A 17,179-nucleotide genomic window follows, 5' to 3' on the forward strand; every position below is an offset into this window, starting at 1 on the left:
TGCCTCACTTCTCTTTTTGTTTCTCCTTGGGCTTGGACCTCCAAAATTATTAATATGTTAATCTTTGCATCGAGCTCTGTGTTTTAGATCTGATCAATAAAAATGACCCAATCGATAAAAAAGGAAATAGTACCTAACTTCTGTATGGAAATCAAACCAAAAACAGTACTAAACTTTTTTTTTGTTTGTTTTGAGACGGAGTCTCGCTCTGTTGCCCAGGCTGGAGTGCAGTGGCATAATCCCAGCCTACTGCAACCTCTGCCTCCTGGGTTCAAGCGATTCTCATGCCTCAGCTTCCCAAGTAGCTGGGATTACAGATGTGCACCACCATGCCTCACTAATTTTTGTAAACACTAAACTATTACAGTAAGTGTAAGGAAGTCCAATAAAGATCTTATTTTTCTCCTAATGACTACTTTGATGCTATTTTCAGGGAGGCATCAAATACGTCAGTATTATTCTTTTATTTTATTTTTTCTTTGGAGAGAAGGGTGCCCCTGATCTAATAGTGCTCAGTGAGTTGTCTGGGTAATTCAGCACCAGTGTTGGAGAGGTGAAACAGAACCTCGAGAAGCAAAGTATTGCATATGCTTTCTCTAGGAGAGAAGAGATGAAATCTGCAGCCTACTTTTATCTTTATAACCTATGTGTTATAAGGAAAAAATATTGAGAAATGTGATTTTTACAGCCAAAAGTAACAGCAGTGAAATCAAGAGTAGTTAAGTTGTACTGTGATAATTTAGGAAGCAGTTACACACCAAATCAACTAAAGACCTCCATGTACATGTTTTACAACTGTATCCTGTGTGTGTTGTAGGAAACACCCAGAATCTCAACCGAAAGGGGAAAAAAAGAAGGGAGAGAACACAATTTGTTCTAAATCTTTAACTTTATTTAAAGCAGATACAGATAACACCTTCCAAAGAGTAAAAGCAGTAACCCAAATGCTCTCCAGTCACCCATACCATGAAACTTGCACATCACACACAGTGCAATCTCCCATCCAGAACTTAGTAGAAACCAAACTTTTCCTTCTTTGGAACAAATTTAGCTAAAAGGTGAATAGCTAGAAAATAACTATAATGGTAAAGAATTTAATGAATCACCAAAAACTAAATTTATAATCTGATTTTTTAAAAAATCATGTATCATTTAGCTTAAGCTTCCTCAACTCTCTGGACAAAGAAAAAGATTCTGAGTTTTTAAGTTCTTCAAACAGGATTTCCTCTGGGGAAATTTGCTTTGAGTACTGTGTGGGAATCCATTTCTGAGAGAAGCCCAGAATAAAGGGTTCGCCTCAGCTTGCTCCATGGAGAAGTACCCTCATGGGAGACAGTACAGATCTCAGGGGCAGAACTATGGGGGCAGACTACCTGGTTCATGTCCCAGCATTTCCACTTATTAACTGTGTGACCTTTGGCAAGTTACTTATCCTCTCTGTGCACCAGTTTTCTCAGTTATAAAATGGGAAAATGAATTGTATCAATCACACGTATGTAAATCTGTTGAAAGGGGACAAAATAAGGTAAGTACTCATTAAATATTAGCTATTATTATCTGATAAAAAATTTGTACGTGTGTATGTGTATCTTTGGGAAAAGAAGAAGGCATCTTGTTTACCATTTTTTTGGAGAGAGGCTGGGAAATGGATAATCACATAATTTGCTATTATTAATCTGACTTGAAGAACTGTTTAAAAATAAAATTTGGCATGTCATATATTCCTTATAGTAGGCTTATTTCACCTTTCTTCTGTCCAGAGAGAGTATCAGCGAGAAGGAATTTAAAGGTGAAAACATGAATTGGTGGGAGTTAAGGGTTGAAAAACTACTACAATGTGGGCTACGGTTATTATAAAATGATGGAGATGGAAACTAGAGTAAGTTCGTCTGTTAAACCTGGAAGTGAGCTAGGCATGGTCGCTCACACCTGTAATCCCAACACTTTGGGAGCCCAAGGCAGGAGTATACCTTGAGCCCAGGAGTTTGAGACCAGCCTGGGCAACACAGGGACACCCCATCTCTACAAAAAAAAAAAAAAAAAAAAAAAAAATAGGCATAGTGGTGCACGCCTGTGGTCCTAGCCACTTGAGAGGCTGAGGTGGGAGGATCACCTGGCCCCAGAAGGTTGACGCTGCAGTGAGCCGTGATTGTGCCACTGCACTCCAGCCACTGCACTCCAGCCTGGGGGACACAGTGAGACCCTGTCTCAAAACAACAACAGCAACAACAAAACAAAACAAAAAAACACTTGGAAGTGGGGTATACTCAAAAGTACAAAATTATCTAGAGAAAAACAATGCTCAGAAATATGTAGCATTACTGTGGCAGGGCAAGTGCACCCAATATGGCAGTTTACAAGGAACAGAAAGCAAAGGCTCAAGTGGGGGGCCTGGTCAGAGTTCAGGCTCCAAGTGTTCTAGAATAAGAAACTTAAGTCAGGCACAGTGGCACGTGCCTATAATCCCATCTACTCGAGAGGCCAAGGTTGGGGGATGGCTTGAGCCCAGGAGTTCAAGTCCAGTCTTGATGTTTTCCCTTAAGAGACAGGGCAATATAGTAAGGCCTTGTCTCTTAAGGCAAAAAACAATGAAAGAAGCTCAGTTTTCCAAATTAGTAGCCAGGACTCTAGAAATGGCTTCCTTACTCCTGCCTCTGCCAAAGATTTTGGAGGCAAATATCCCTCTGCTGGCTTACTAGCAACCTAAGTCAGGCAACACAATTTTATGAAACACTGCTATAGTTTGGTTTGTTTGACCTCCTCCAAATCTCATGTTGAAATTTGATCCTCAGTGTTGGAGGTGAAGCCTAACGGGAGGGGGCTGGGTCATGGGGGCAGATCCCCCATGAATGGCTTGGTGCTGTTCTCATGGGAGTGACTCACTATCAGTTCCTGAAGAACTGCTTGTTAAAAAGAGCTTGGCACCTCCCCCACACCTCTCTCTCATTTCCTGTCTGTCATATGATTTCTGGCTACACTTGACTATGAATGGAAGCAGCCTGAGGCTTTCACCCGATGCCCAACCTTCTGGCCAGCAAAACTGTGAGCCAAACAAACCTTTTTTCTTTATAAATGACGCAGTCTCAGGTGTTCTTTTATAGCAACACAAACAGACTGACAGGCACCAACTATATACTAGGCTCTTGGCCATTAAAAATGATAGTCTTGGGTAGATGTGGTGGCTCATGCCTGTAATCCCAGCACTTTGGGAGGCCAAGGCAGGAGGATCATTTGAGCTCAGGAGTTTGAAACCAGCCTGGCCAACATGGCAAAACCCCGTCTCTACTAAAAATACAAAAAATTAGCCGGGTGTGGGTGCACACACCTGTAACCCCAGCTACTGGGGAGGCTGAGGCAGGAGAATCGCTTGAACCCGGGAAGTGGAGGTTGCAGTGAGCCAATATCACACCGCTGCACTCCAACCTGGGAGACAGAGCGAGACTCCATCTCTAATAATAATAATAATAATTAGTCATTCTATTTATTACCAATGCTTGCCCAATCTCTACTCATGGCCACTTTTCTTGCCATGAGTAAGAAAGCGGAATATGGGTCTTTAATTTTCCACAACCAACCCTTTTTCCTCCCATTTACAATAGAATTTCACTTTCACAGGTAGAGATTAAGGGGAAAACACACAAAAAAATGAAGAACCACCCCAGAGATGGCAATGAAAAGGATCAATTGGCAGCTGATAGTTCAACTGAAGGACATAGAAGATGATTTCAGACCCACCTCTAACCCCAGTGATGACACAAGAGGCATGACACCCTTGCAGCAGATTTTACACAGATTTGGGGGACTTTTGTCTTCCATAAAAAGTATCACTCCAGGGCCAGGTGCAGTGACTCATGCCTATAATCCCAACGCTTTGGAAGGCTGAGGCGGGCAGATCACAAGGTCAGGAGATCGAGACCATCCTGGCTAACACGGTGAAACCCCGTCTCTACTAAAAATACAAAAACAAAAATAAGCCGAGCGTGGTAGTGGGCACCTGTAGTCCCAGCTGCTCAGGAGACTGAGGCGGGGAGAATGGCGTCAACCTGGGAGGCGCAGCTTGCAGTGAGCTGAGATCGCACCACTGCACTCCAGCCTGGGCGACAGAGCGAGACTCCGTCTCAAAAAAAAATATCACTCCAGAAATGACAGACTAGCAGATTCTTATTCTTATACAAACCATTTCTTAAGAAGAAAAATTTCAAAGTCCTTTCTACGTAAGGATTTAGATTGGCATAAAATCAGCCTCCTAAAATATACTTTTTTGAAAGCTTGATTTAAGACATCTTCCAGCAGTTTTCTTACTCAATTCCTTTCGCTTTCAGCTCCTCTTTGACACGTTTCAGGTAAGAAGGATCAGGGTAGCCATACCTGGAGAAAGAAAAATTCCTTTAGTGTCACCACAAATTTTTCCGATATGTGCAATAGATATCCAGCATTTAAGGATTTAATATCCAGTGTTGCAAACATTCACAAGTAATCCTGAAGGTGGATGATGTATCATGACTTTTAAGTTTGCAGATGCAAGTCATTTAGCTAGTGAGTGAGCCTAGCTGTCTGGCCAACATCTGCCTTTCAACCTGGCTTCTACCCTGCCAACTCCAAAGTATTAACATGATGTAGTTATTACATTTTGCATCAAAGGGCAGGGGGTTTGAGAATCCAAGATGAATGGTAAGTACGTTGATTTAATTTGAGGCTTCATGTTTATGTTAATTCTTAAAATTTTTCAGTTTATAGTAAGCAGTGACTCTCATAAAAATATAATAACATACTGTGTTTTACTGGGGCGTTGTAATCACATGCTAGCAGGATTTTCAAATTTCAGGTTTTGAAAATGTCTCAGGGTATATATTTTTTCTTTAATACCAAGGGTCTGAGGAATCCTATTGGGGTTTCATAAAGAACAATTGGATTTCCTATAATACAGTTTCTACCAATAGTCTCCTCACAACTTAGACTTTCTCTAGAATATTATTGGTCAAGTGATTTCAGGTTCTCTGTGGACTGGTGGGGGAAGAGGGGAAAAAGAAAGGTGACCTTAAAAGAAAGCAAAGTAAGTAACTTTCCTAGCATCTAGCCTTCAAGTAGACACCAAGCCTCAAATTAAATCAGCTTATATAGTATTCATCCTGGATTCAAAACCCCCCGGCCCTTTGGTGCAAAACTGAAATAACTCCATAGTACTTTATAGCTGGCAGGGTAGAAGTTGATGGGGACCAATCTTGCTGTCTTTGAGATTATCATCCCTGACTAGCATCTCTCAAAATACTTGACTATACCCAATACCACTGCTATAGATTCTTCTTATATCCACATCCAGAAATTGCCATAGTTCATAATTCTTATAATCTGTTGAGTAGCCATTACATCCCAAAAGGCTCTCACTTTTCTGGTCCTCCAAACTTGGATGTTTTGTGGTGAATATCATTCCAAGTGATGACATCTGATGTTCCTGATACGCGAGAGTACCCCACTGTGAAAATCAGCTTTTGGTCAAAGGCCTTATGAAGCAGTTCCAAAACCTTCTTTCCTTCCTTATTATCAGGCAAGTATGCAGTTCGCTGTGTTCCAGAGTATCTCTTTCCTGGGTTTGGGTGTTCTTCCTGTGTGAGGACAAGAAAATGTCATGTGAAAACAGTGCCCTGTCTAATTTTTATTATAGGTATAGATGTGTTCATTTGTAGATAAAGCAAATCAAAAGCAAGAAAAGTATTGAAGTTATGCTGATATTCCCAATGACCGATATTTCTCCTCTTTCCTTGAATTCATGCTGGAAACACTGTCCACCTTCCTGATACCCCCATCTCAAGATATAATCTCCACCTACCCTTTCTCTGTCTTAAGAAATAGACACAAAAGATATTTGAATTATCAGCAAACATTGTGACCTTTACCACTATTTCAATCCCTTGCACATGACCCTGGAGATAATTCCTTGGGAAATCTACTGTCTAATAGGCAATAGGACAGTCTCTTTTGCCCTGGTAATCGTAGCATAGTGGCAAGAAACCCATGGACTTCAGAAATACTTACTGTTTGTATGCCTCCTTTCATAGAATAATTAATCACAATGGTGCCACAGGACTCATAACCTGGAAGTGAGTCTCTTGAAACAGTGACAATCATGCTGCCCTCTGGCTGATTTCCTTTGTGAACACCATAGGAAGTCTGGCATGTGGGACAGATTGGCTTATATGACATGGCTTTGCTGATACAAGGGCCGCAGAATTCATGCTTGCACTTTGGCAGCACTTTTTTGTTACTAATGGTGTCCATACAGATGACACAGATGCCCTCTTCCTTCTTGTCCAGTTCTGAGGCCTCAGAGCTCACAGAGCCCTTGAGTGGCAGAGAGGCTGCTTTGGAATCATCACTATCAATGTCCATCGGTGTTTCATGATCCTCCTTCAGTTTCTCTCCAGCCAATGAAGACTTTCCTCCTCCTTTTAGAACATACTGCTTCGCCTTTGCAAGGTGATTTGGCAAACCAGTCAAAATCATTAACTCTTGATTTAGCACAAAGTGTACATTTGGATGTCTTTTTCTAAAGTCATCTGCAAACTTGGTCTGATACAAATGCTTTCTCTCCTTGCCCAAAGATTTCAGTAAAAGAACTTCTCTCATCAAGTGACATGAGACATGTTGAAAGGCATCGATGAAACTTGCATAAGCATGCACAGATAGATCTAACTGCTTGTCCTTGGGTTCAAACAGAACGCAGGTTTTCTGACCTTTCTCAGAAACCTTGCTGCAAGTGTCATACCTTTTTTCAATCTCTGATATCTCCTGTAGTAATTCAGTTTCTAAAAGTTTATAGCGGGCACTGTCAACCTCAATTCCATTCATCATGTAATTGCCAGTGAGTAGTTTCACGGGTGTCTTGACAAGAGCTTCAGAGATTTTTTGTTTAGCAGCTGAAATGTCATCTTGGGTTCCAAGGAGAGTTAATTCTCCTTCTTTCTCTTTTATAAGGAGTTTTGTAAACTGTTGATTCAATTCCTGTTTGAATTTATTTGCCTGCTTACTGTCTGCTAAAGAGACACATTCTTGCTTCAGAGGTTCCGTGTTCTTCTGAAATTCACTAGCAAAAGACTCACGAGCTGCTTCCAGGTCACCTGATTGACTTGAGGTGAAATCTAAACAGACCATATTTGGAGAACTGTCCTGGATTTCAATGTTTATACCAAATCTTTTCTCTATTGAGTCGATTTTATCAGGACAGATATATTTAAAGTATTCAAAGTAAGGCAAGGAAACTTCAAAACAGTTGCTTTTTTCTTCTGCCTTGGTTTCTGGTTCAGAAGGAGAAATGTAGCTGTCCCTCTCCTGCTGACTGAGTGGCTTCCTCTCTGTCATTGAAGGGGAAAATTCTTGCTTCCGCTCACTTTCCAGGAACTGCTCACTCAAAAATTGATGTATTTTTTCAATGTCTTGGAAGTCACCACACACCTTCTCAATTCCATCGTGACCTTCCATTTTTCTGATACTAGGGCACAGTGTGGTTATGTATGCCCTCTGCTCTTTGGAGAACAGGTTACAGTTCAGGTCAGCTGTTACAGTAAGAAAGATCTGAAATTTTAAAAGGAACAGGAACAAATAAAACCTCTCACCATGCAGACCTACCATCTTCTCTTCAGGAGAATGCATAGAGACTAGAGAAACAACCACTACATCTTCTACATCTTCCCCAAGCAGGGGGCAACTTCTTTCATATCCTATTTATTTATTTATTTATTTATTTATTTAGAGATGGAGTTTCGCTCTTGTTACCCAGGCTGAAGTGCAATGGCATGATCTCGGCTCACCGCAACCTCCGCCTCCTGGGTTCAAGAGATTCTCCTGCCTCAGCCTCCCGAGTAGCTGGGATTACAGGCATGCGCCACCACGCCTGGCTAATTTTGTATTTTTAGAAGAGACAAGGTTTCTCCATGTTGGTCAGGCTGGCCTGGAACTCCCAACCTCAGGTGATCCGCCTGCCTCGGCCTCCCAAAGTGCTGGGATTACAGGCGAGAGCCACTGTGCCCGGCCTCAAATCCTTTTTAGAGGATACAGCATGCTACATCCCAGAGGTTCTCAACCCTGTCTGCATATAAGACTCACCTGGCAAGTTCAGGGAAAAATAAACCAGCCAAAGCCCAAGCACATCCCCAGAGATTCTGATGTTAACTAGTCTGCAGTGGAGCCTGGGCATGAGCATTTCTAAAAGCTCCATGGCCAAGAGATCTGTGTTCTACAACTGCCACTATCTGTTTGATCTTGGGAACAGCAGTCAAGGGAAGGCACGGTGCTCTCTGGGTGAGTTGTCATGGCCCTCACAAATGTCTGTGAACTTGGAAGGGAGCCATAAAGCTGAGGAAAATAGCTTTCCTATGACTGTTTTTTCTCTTCTTCACTCCTCCTCCTTTTTTCTTTTTAACACCTGACTGCATGCGAAGTTGTCGGTCCCTTCTAAACCCTGGCCTTTAGAAGCTCAAATATAAGACGTGCCAGGTTAAGATAAAAAGGACAGAGGCCAATTAAATGTAATATAAAAGCAAAATTTCTAATGTTTTGTTCCTTCTCAAGGACTTTGCATGTAAGATCCTTCCTCCAGATCTTCAAAATGTTTCCTGGATCCAGCCATTTTTCACACCTCCATCAAGGCCACCCAAAGTCCATGCCATTCTCATCTTTCACCTGGCGCATTGCAACCCCTCCTAACTGGGTTCTAACTCTCCATTCTAGTCCCTTCCTATGTTCAGTTTTCCAACAGCAGCCAGAGTGACCGTTTAGAAATATAAACCAGATCGTCCTCTCCCCTGGCTCAAAACTATCTGATGAATTCCCTAACATTTTAAGTTAAAAATCCAAAATCCTTATCTTCAGCCCCAAAGGCCTGTCTTCTGTGTACCTTCCCGAGTTCCTAGCACCTCTCTCCTTTGCTCACTGCCCTCCCACCACACTGGCTTCCTTCAAGCTTCTGGGCCTCAGAATGTCAGCTCTTGGGGCCTTTGTACCTATGCTTCCCTCTAGGACATTTTCCCCCCAGAAATCCACTTGGCTAGAGATGTCATCTCACTTGAGGTTTTTCCAGACATCCTATTTTAAATGGTGGTTCTGTCATTGTCTGTCACGTATTCTTCTTATTCTTCTTTCTAGCAGGTATGACTGGCAGACATTTTATTATATATCTATTTGTTTATTAATATTGTCTGTTTCTCTCACTAGAAGGTGCCATCCCCGGAAGCAGAGTCTGCCATGTTCCTGGCTGCCTCCCCAGCTCCTATAACAGTGCCTGGAACACATTAAGCAGTGGATATCTATTGTTGAATGAATCTTGTCATCATTCAAGTTGCAGGCCAAACGTCACCTCCTCAGTCAAGCTGTCTCTGATTTCTGGTTAGAATTAGCACCAGGCTAGGCACAGTAATTCATGACTGTAATCCCAGCACTTTGGGAGGCCAAGGCAGGCAGATCGCTTGAGCCCAGGAGTTTGAGAACAGCCTGGGCAACATAGTGAGACTCTGTTTCTACCAAAAAAAAAAAAAAAAATTGGCTGGGTGTAGTGGCGCCTGTAGTCCTAGCTACTCAGGAGGCTGAGGTGAGAGGATCACTTGAGCCCAGGAGGTCAACGCTGCAGTGAGCCATGATTATGCCACTGTACTCCAGCCTAGGTGATAAAGTGAGACTCTGTCTTGTTGGGGGAAAAAAGAAGTAACACCACCCCCATCTTCCCTTTGCTCGCCCTAGCCCTGTTTCTCTCCAAATAAATAAAATGGTTCTAATTATTTCACTTGCCTACTGTCTTTCTGTGCATGCCCTGGGCCCCAATATAAGCTGCCTGAGAGCAGGGACCTTGTCTGTTGTGTTCGTCTCTGTGTCCAGTGCCTAAAACAGTGCCTGGCTCCCATGTATGTGCCCAGCACATGGGTGTTGGATCAATAATACATGAGGCTGGTGACTGGAGAGGAGGTGCAGGCACAGCCAGCTCCTTCTTTCAATACTCACCCTTTGGAGACAGGAATCCACAGCATTAGGAATATGTCCTTCATGTTGATGCGTATCACTAGACGGTGTTTCTGCTTGTGACTGTGTCAGTGAAGAAATTTGAGGTCTCGTGTTCTTCTTTATTGAATTTTCAGTGGGTACCAGGAAAATGGGCACAGGTTTGTTGTCAACAAGCATTTGGTGTTCTCCTTTTTTCAACACTCTCTCCTTAGCTTCAGCGGAAACATTAAACACACACATATACATACATAAAAATGGGAGAGATTTCAAGTAATCCTCCCATTCCTGTGTCTGTACCCTGCCCCAGCACCTCCCAGTAAGGCTGCTCACTGCACCCCGGAATGGTGGGTTGGCGATGGAGGAAATCGGGGAGCTATTAAGAGTTCTAAAGTGTGCGGATTAAGTTTTACTATAGAAGTGAAAGCTTAAGGACAATGGAACATTGTCCACTCATTAAACATCATGTTTCTGAAACTGTCTCCAGTCTCCCCTTTCTTCCTTCCTTCTTTCCCTCCCTCCCTTCCTTTTTTTGTTTTGTTTTGTTTTTTGAGACAGAGTCTCACTCTGACACCCAGGCTGGAGTGCAATGGTGCGACCTCGTCTCACTGCAACCTCTCTGCCTCCCGAGTTCAAGCGATTCTCCTGCCTCAGTCTCCGGAGTAGCTTGGATTACAGGTGCGCACCACCACGCCCAGGTAATTTTTGTATTCTTAGTAGAGACGGAATTTCGCCATGTTGGCCAGGCTGGTCTCGAACTCCTGGCCTCAGGTGATCCAACAACCTCGGCCTCCAAAGTGCTAGGATTATAGGCATGAGCCACTGCACCCGTCCCGGTCTCCCATTTCAATACTCATTATACAGGTAAGTTACAACAGCAGGTATCAAAAGTGCAGACTCCGAATTGTGTAAATACACGTGTGTTTGCTGGCATTCGTAAAAAAGGGCAGGAAGAAAATACACCAAATGGACACATTGTTTATCTCCAGGTTGTTTTCTTTTTTACTCTTTTCTCTTATTTCTATAGTGAACATATATCACTTTTGTAATCCTCAAAAATACAAAATGGAACATCCTTTTGTTAATGGATGGAACAATGGAACCATTATTTAAAACATAAAAGTGGAATCCCTGAATGACAAGGACGGCAGCTGACAGGCATCTGGGGGATGGAAGATGACAGCTGAGAAATTAAGTTAGAATGAGGATATGGAAAACATCCACACTAAGGCGGGGTTAGCCGGATCCGCACCGGGCACATGTGAGGCCCTATCCTCCACCGAGTGTTCACTGTCTCAGTGAGTCTCTTGGTAGCAGGGCCCCGTCCCTGTCCGCCACCGCACAGTGGCATACTTTCTTCCGCCCTCTCCCCTAGGTCAGCTGGAACTGGGTCCGCCTGGAAACCCGGGAGTCGGGGCCCCAGAGACGGCTTTCGGCTTTCGCAGCCCGACCGCCCGAAGCTCACCTGCCCTTTCACTGAACTCCACCCGGAAGGTGCCCGGGGCTTCGTGTTCCTGGGGCCTGACCGTGCACTCCCCGCCGCCCGAGGACTTAGAGCTCTGGAAGTAGCTCTCCAGCTTCCGTTGTACCCGGACGCCGGACCCGGACACCCGCACGAGGAGCGGGGACGGCGGGCGCAGGTCGGAGGCCATGGCTCTGCGCGTCGGGAGGGCGCGGGGGCTCCGGGACGCCGCTGGGCCGGGACTGGGGTAAAGGCGCGGCCCGCCCCGCCGACTAGGCGCAAAGTTTCAGTTTCGCTTCCCCGGAGGTCCCTCCCTGTTCCCAGCAGAGCTGCTTCCCCCTCTTCCCTGTGCTGTCTGCACCGAGGCGAGTGGTCTGCCGGGTGGGTAGGTCCGGTGCCCCTGGGGCCTCGGGGTCCCCTTTCCTGCAGGCTCGGGGTACGGGGGGGCGGAGAGTGGGGGCGGGCGCGGACCGGGATCCCAGGGCCAGGCCTCCCTTATGAGTAGACTATGCAAAGAAAGTAAGTTTCTCCTGTGTTTCTTATTCTTTGTAACTCTTACTGCTGTTTTCACTGTTATTTGATGCTAAAAAGTAATTCACATCTGAATCCATGTTAAACTTACCCATTTTTGAAAATTTGAATGTGTTCATCTGGTAATTGTGACCTGTTACCCCTTCCCTCCCTCCAACTCTACCCTTTAGACAGGCGCCTGGGGGCTTTTCTCCTCCATTGCTTTATTTAACCAACAGCACTGAATTGTTTCTTGCTGCCCAAAGAGCAGAGCAAGGCCCTGATGTCAAGGGCTGGTGAGGGGAGGCGGACCTGTGAACTAAGGAGCAAAACTTCTTCAAGGCCTCCAAGGAGAAGTTTCAAGCAGGATTTTAATAAACTGAGTGTGGCGACGAGATGGGGAGGACAGGGTTGGGGGGAAAAGCACCTGAGGCTTAGGGACCACTGTGGTCTGAAGCACAGAGTGGGCCTGGGGCCTGGGAGGAGAGGAGATGGGTGAGGGGATGAGGGAGGGAGGGCCTACCTAGATGGGCACTGTCCAACAGAAATACAATGTGAGCCAGTATGTTCATTCTAAAATTTTTGCAGCCATATTTTTTAAAGGATAAAGAAACAGATGAAATGAATTGTAATGATGTTATTTAACTTGACATATCCAAAACTTAATCATTTCAGCACATAATGAGCTTTTTACATTCTTTTTATCATACTACATCTTTGCAACCCAGTGTTTTTCTTATACTTACATCACATCTTGATTCAGACTGGCCACATGTAGCCTCAGTAGCTATGTGAGGCTAATAGTCCACCCTAGACAGCATATATTTAGATGGTGAAAAGCTTTGAAGAGCAGTGAAGATGACTTGAAGGGTTTTAAGCAGGGAAAGCAAGAAAATGACTTGCCAGATATGCATTTTAGAAATATGGTGCTGACAACGGTGTGGAGGACACATTTACAAGCAGGGATGACTGGCGGCAGAGAGGACAGAGATAAGGTTTTTGCACATGGCTGGTAAGACTGGAAATGGGTCAGTCTTCACTGTGAGCAATTTGGCAGTACTGTCAGAATTACGACAGCATGTGCTTTTTGATTCTGGAGTTCCATTTCTAGGGATTTGTCCCATTCATGTATTAGCCCCTGTGTGAAGTGATCTGTGTACAAAGATGTTCTTTACAGCCTTGTTTACAATGGCAAAAGGTAGGGAACTCTTTAATGTCCATAAATAGGGGGACCAGCAGTTTAATAATAATAATATATCTATACAATGGAATACAATGGGCAGTAGGAAAAATGAAGAAGCTCTCTATGTGCTAATATGATAAGATCTCTAGGATACGTTACGTGAGAAACATAAGATGCAGAAGTGTGTATATAAGCTACTACCTTTTGTGTAAAAAATGCCACTGGAAGAATACAGGAGAAGCACTCTGGACAGGGAATTTAGTAGGGGAGATAGGAGGAAACCTTTTACATTTTCTTATACATCATAAATGTAATACCTATTCAAACAATAAAATGTCAAATCAGGTACATTTAAATCTTTGAAAAGAGTATATTGCTGGCTGGGCGTGGAGGCTCATGCCTGTAATCCCAGCACTTTGGGAGGCTGAGGCAGGTGGATCACGAGGTCAGGAGATCGAGACCATCCTGACTAACACAGTGAAACCCCAGCTCTACTAAAAAAATACAAAAAAAAAAAAAAATTAGCTGGACGTGGTGGGGGGCACCTGTAGTCCCAGCTACTCAGGAGACTGAGGCAGGAGAATGGCATGAACCTGGGAGGTGGAGCTTGCAGTGAGCCAAGATCACGCCACAGCCTGGGCCACAAAGTGAGACTCTGTCTTAAAAAAAAAAAAAAAAAGAAAAAGAAAAGAAAAGAAAAAGAAAGAAACAAAAAGAAAGGAAAGGAAAGAAAAGAAAAGAAAAGAGTATATTGCCACAGTTCAGGCAAAAGGTGCTGAGACCCTGAGGTGAAGCAGTGTCAGTGGGTGAGGAAGGTAGGGGCATATTTGAAAGTGATTTAGGTTGTCAGGTCCCAGATATGAGACAAAAAAGACTGAGGGAAAGTTGCTAGATTTCTGATTTGAGTGCATAAATGGTATTATCATTTACTGAGCTGCAGAATCCAGGAGATAAAGTATGGATTTGGTGGGGGTGGGATGGAGGATTGGAGACCAGGAGATATGCAGAGGCTTATTTGAGGGGACTGTGAGACCTCCAGGTGGAGTTGAAAAATGGGGCTCAGGAGAGCCATGGCCTAGAACTGCAGATATTAGAGTCATATTTGCAGTTGGTGAGTTGACGCCGCGGGAGTGGATGAGTTCACTCCTGCAGAGCATGTAGAATGAGATGAAAAATGCCTTAGACAGAATCCTGGAGCAAACAATTAAGAGGGGTATGGTGGAAGTGAACGCAGGGAAAAGGCCTGTAAAGGCAAAGTGAAGGGTAATAAAAGAACCAAGGGAAGATGGCATAGGAGAAGCCAAGAAAGCAGGATTTCAGGAATGAAAGAGTGAAATACTATAGAAAGTGGTCCAGTAAAGATGGATAGAAGATAATCCATTGGCATTAACCACATGGGGGATTCTGATGAGCAGTTTCTCTCCTTTTTTTTGAGACAAGGTCTCATTCCTGTTGCCTAGGTTGGAGTGCAGTGGCATGATCACAGCTCACTGCAGCCTCAGCTTCCCACCAAGTGATCCTCCCATCTCAGCCTCCCAAGTAGCTGGGACTATAGGCATGTGCCAACATGTGCAGCTAACTTTTTGTATTTTTAGTAGAGATGAGGTCTTGCCATGTTGCCCAGGTTAGTCTTGAACTCCTGAGCTCAAGCAATCCGCCTGCCTCTGCCTCCCAAAGTGCTGGGATCACAAGTGTAAGCCGCCGTGCCTGGCCACTGGCAGTTTCTAAAGGGTGCTGGGAATGAGACAGGGAGCCAGGTTATAGTAGGCTGAGTGGGCAGGTGGACAGGAGAGTCCATTACTCATTCCGGAAGTTTAACTGCTTATGAAGAGAAGGAAACACAGTAGGAACCAGTGATGGAAAGTTAGGAAGGTTTTTGTGGTTATGCTGTTTTTAAAATGGAAGAGATGGAATGCTTAGAACACTATGCTCCTTGTTTGGCTATCCATAGGCCTGTAAAACCTGGCCTGAAGACAGAAACAGGTGCAACATTTAAAGCAAAAGCTCATGGTCAAAGCAGATGAAGTCATCCTTCTTTTTTGAAAACAGCAGTGCCCTCTGGAGGCAAAAAATGCATCTTGTCTTTGCATTTTAGGATGCAAAGGATTGTACTAGACCTGCTACTTTCCCTTGATGAGTAAGAATAGGGATCTGATGCTGTAGACGGTTGTACAAAATTTTTCTATCGCAAAGACGTTAGAATCATTTAGCGGCCTAAATATAGCAACAAGTGTGGGCAACTGTATCTTTAAGCATTTTCATCATCACTCTTCTAAAAATTCATAGTCTTTAATTCCTACCTATTAGATGAAAAATCATTACAAAGTATTTTTTCCTGAGATTTTCTGACTTTTAACCAGATATGCCCCTATCATTAGGTCAAGGATATGTATCACAAATTCAGTGATACACACCCCTCACAGGCACAAATGGCATTTCCTCTTTCTTCAGACACTCTCCAGGGGGCTTCATTCACTCATAAGCTCGGTCTTCCTTACTGTTCTTTGAATGTTGTTCTCAGTCTCACCACTTTGTTATCATCCTCTTCTTCTAAATATGTAAAATCCTCCTGCATTCTTCATTGCCAGGCTGTAGTCTCACCTCCTCCATAAAGCTTTCCCTGTTCCAGGCCGCAGAGCATTTTCCCTTCTCTGAACTGGCATTATGATTTCCATTGGAACCCTTCTTGGAAAAGGTAGAAGGTAAACAGTAACAACAACAGCAAAACAATGTGTACATCGTTATCAAGGAAATTAAGAACTGTTCAAAATCAGAAATCATGTTTGGTCCTCCTACAGTATATTCTTACTGAGTTTCCTAAGATTCTGGCTAATGTTTATTGCATCTTTTCTAATTCATTCCTAGAAGTGGACCACTGTATCTGGAAACTACAGTCTATGCTTTGAAGTGCAAAAGAGAATAAACATTTGAAGACTCCCGCGGGGACCTGGAGGATGGACTTTTCCACGGTAAAAAGCATAAATGTGTATATGTCATGAACCTTGATCAGCACATGAATACTTCTTTCTATAACAGCAAGAAATCTGGGGTGTTCACTAATACCCGACATCCTCATCTGCTTTTAATAGCCCAGTAAAGTTTTCTCCTGTCTCCCTTCTTGGGAAATGGGGAATCAGTAATATGCTAATCTAATCAATAGTGTCAACTTGAAGCTGGATGATTTTTCAGAATATTTTTAATTCTCTTAGCTCATTTAGTGATTCTGCTTTTTCGGGTTGGGGTAAGGAGAGTAATAGAGGATGAATGAAAAGAAGGGAATAGAGAATAGAGAAAGATCAGATTAGAAGTCACTTACTAAACTTGAAAAGTTCACATTAAGGCTTGTGCCATGACAAAAGCAATTGAAAGTGGATCCTTGCTGGTGGATGAGAGACAGAGCTGATGAGGCTCACGTCCCCAGGTCTTCTGTCTAGAGAAACCTCATGAGCTTTTGGAGATTGGAGTCTATGTGAGAGTTTGGGGTCATTTTGGTCTGTGACTTTTGGGCCTTTTAAAGTGTTAATCTCTAACCCTCATCTCATTCTGAATTAGAATGAGATGCACTGAGATGCATTGGCAGTGGCTAGCACCTGTAATCCCAGTTACTACAGAGGCTGAGGCCAGGAGGATCGCTTGAAGCCAGTAGTTCAAGACCAGCCTGGGCAACATAGCAAGACTCTGCTCATCTCTAAAAAACGTAAAAACAATTAGCTGGGCATGGTAATGCATGCCTGTGGTCCCAGCTATTCAGGAGACTGAGATGGGAGGATTGCTTGAGCCCAGGAGTTCAAGGCTGCAGTGGACTGTGATTGCACCACTGCACTCCAGCCTGGGTGACAGAGTGAAACCTTGTCTCAAAAAACAATAAAATTAAATTTAGCTGGGCGCGGTGACTCATGCCTGTAATCCCAGCACTTTGGGAGGCCGAGGCGGGCGGATCACAAGGTCAGGAGATCGAGACCACGGTGAAACCCTGTCTCTACTAAAAATACAAAAAATTAGCCAGGCACGGTGGCGGGCGCCTGTAGTCCCAGCTACTA

The 17,179-nt window shown here is 43.8% G+C and overlaps 2 protein-coding genes across 4 annotated transcripts in view; one reads left to right on the top strand and one right to left on the bottom strand.

The window, feature by feature from the left end:
* Positions 1 to 870: 870 nt before the first annotated feature.
* Positions 871 to 11,834, bottom strand: DTX3L (deltex 3 like, E3 ubiquitin ligase). The gene is made up of 5 exons (XM_011971569.1): positions 11,450 to 11,834; positions 9,988 to 10,199; positions 6,034 to 7,569; positions 5,386 to 5,603; positions 871 to 4,368 (listed from the first exon to the last, which is right to left on the bottom strand). Exons 1-5 carry the CDS (start codon positions 11,634 to 11,636, stop codon positions 4,299 to 4,301), a joined length of 2,223 nt encoding a protein of 740 aa, XP_011826959.1. The 5' UTR covers positions 11,637 to 11,834; the 3' UTR covers positions 871 to 4,298.
* PARP9 (poly (ADP-ribose) polymerase family, member 9) overlaps positions 11,282 to 17,179 on the top strand; it is a 37,318-nt gene continuing 31,420 nt past the window's right edge. The window contains exons 1-2 of one of the 3 annotated variants that reach the window (XM_011971567.1): positions 11,282 to 11,624; positions 16,005 to 16,108. In XM_011971567.1, the coding sequence (XP_011826957.1) occupies positions 16,094 to 16,108 (15 nt within the window). In that variant the 5' untranslated portion in view covers positions 11,282 to 11,624; positions 16,005 to 16,093. Of the gene's footprint in view, positions 11,966 to 16,004; positions 16,109 to 17,179 lie in introns of all 3 variants that reach the window. The other 2 variants (XM_011971565.1, XM_011971566.1) reach the window with 2 other exon arrangements.

The sequence above is a fragment of the Mandrillus leucophaeus genome, unplaced genomic scaffold, assembly GCF_000951045.1.
Source record: "Mandrillus leucophaeus isolate KB7577 unplaced genomic scaffold, Mleu.le_1.0 Scaffold123, whole genome shotgun sequence".
In the NCBI taxonomy this organism is placed as follows: domain Eukaryota; kingdom Metazoa; phylum Chordata; class Mammalia; order Primates; family Cercopithecidae; genus Mandrillus; species Mandrillus leucophaeus.

Coding starts and splice junctions, on each gene's coding strand:
- DTX3L (XM_011971569.1), bottom strand. CDS start 11,636: ATGGCCTCCGACCTGCGCCCGCCGTCCCCGCTCCTCGTGCGGGTGTCC. Junction 10,200..11,449: donor GGAGTTCAGTGAAAGGGCAG/GTGAGCTTCGGG, acceptor TTTCCGCTGAAG/CTAAGGAGAGAGTGTTGAAA. Junction 4,369..5,385: donor AAGTTTGGAGGACCAGAAAA/GTGAGAGCCTTT, acceptor TTCTTTCTCCAG/GTATGGCTACCCTGATCCTT.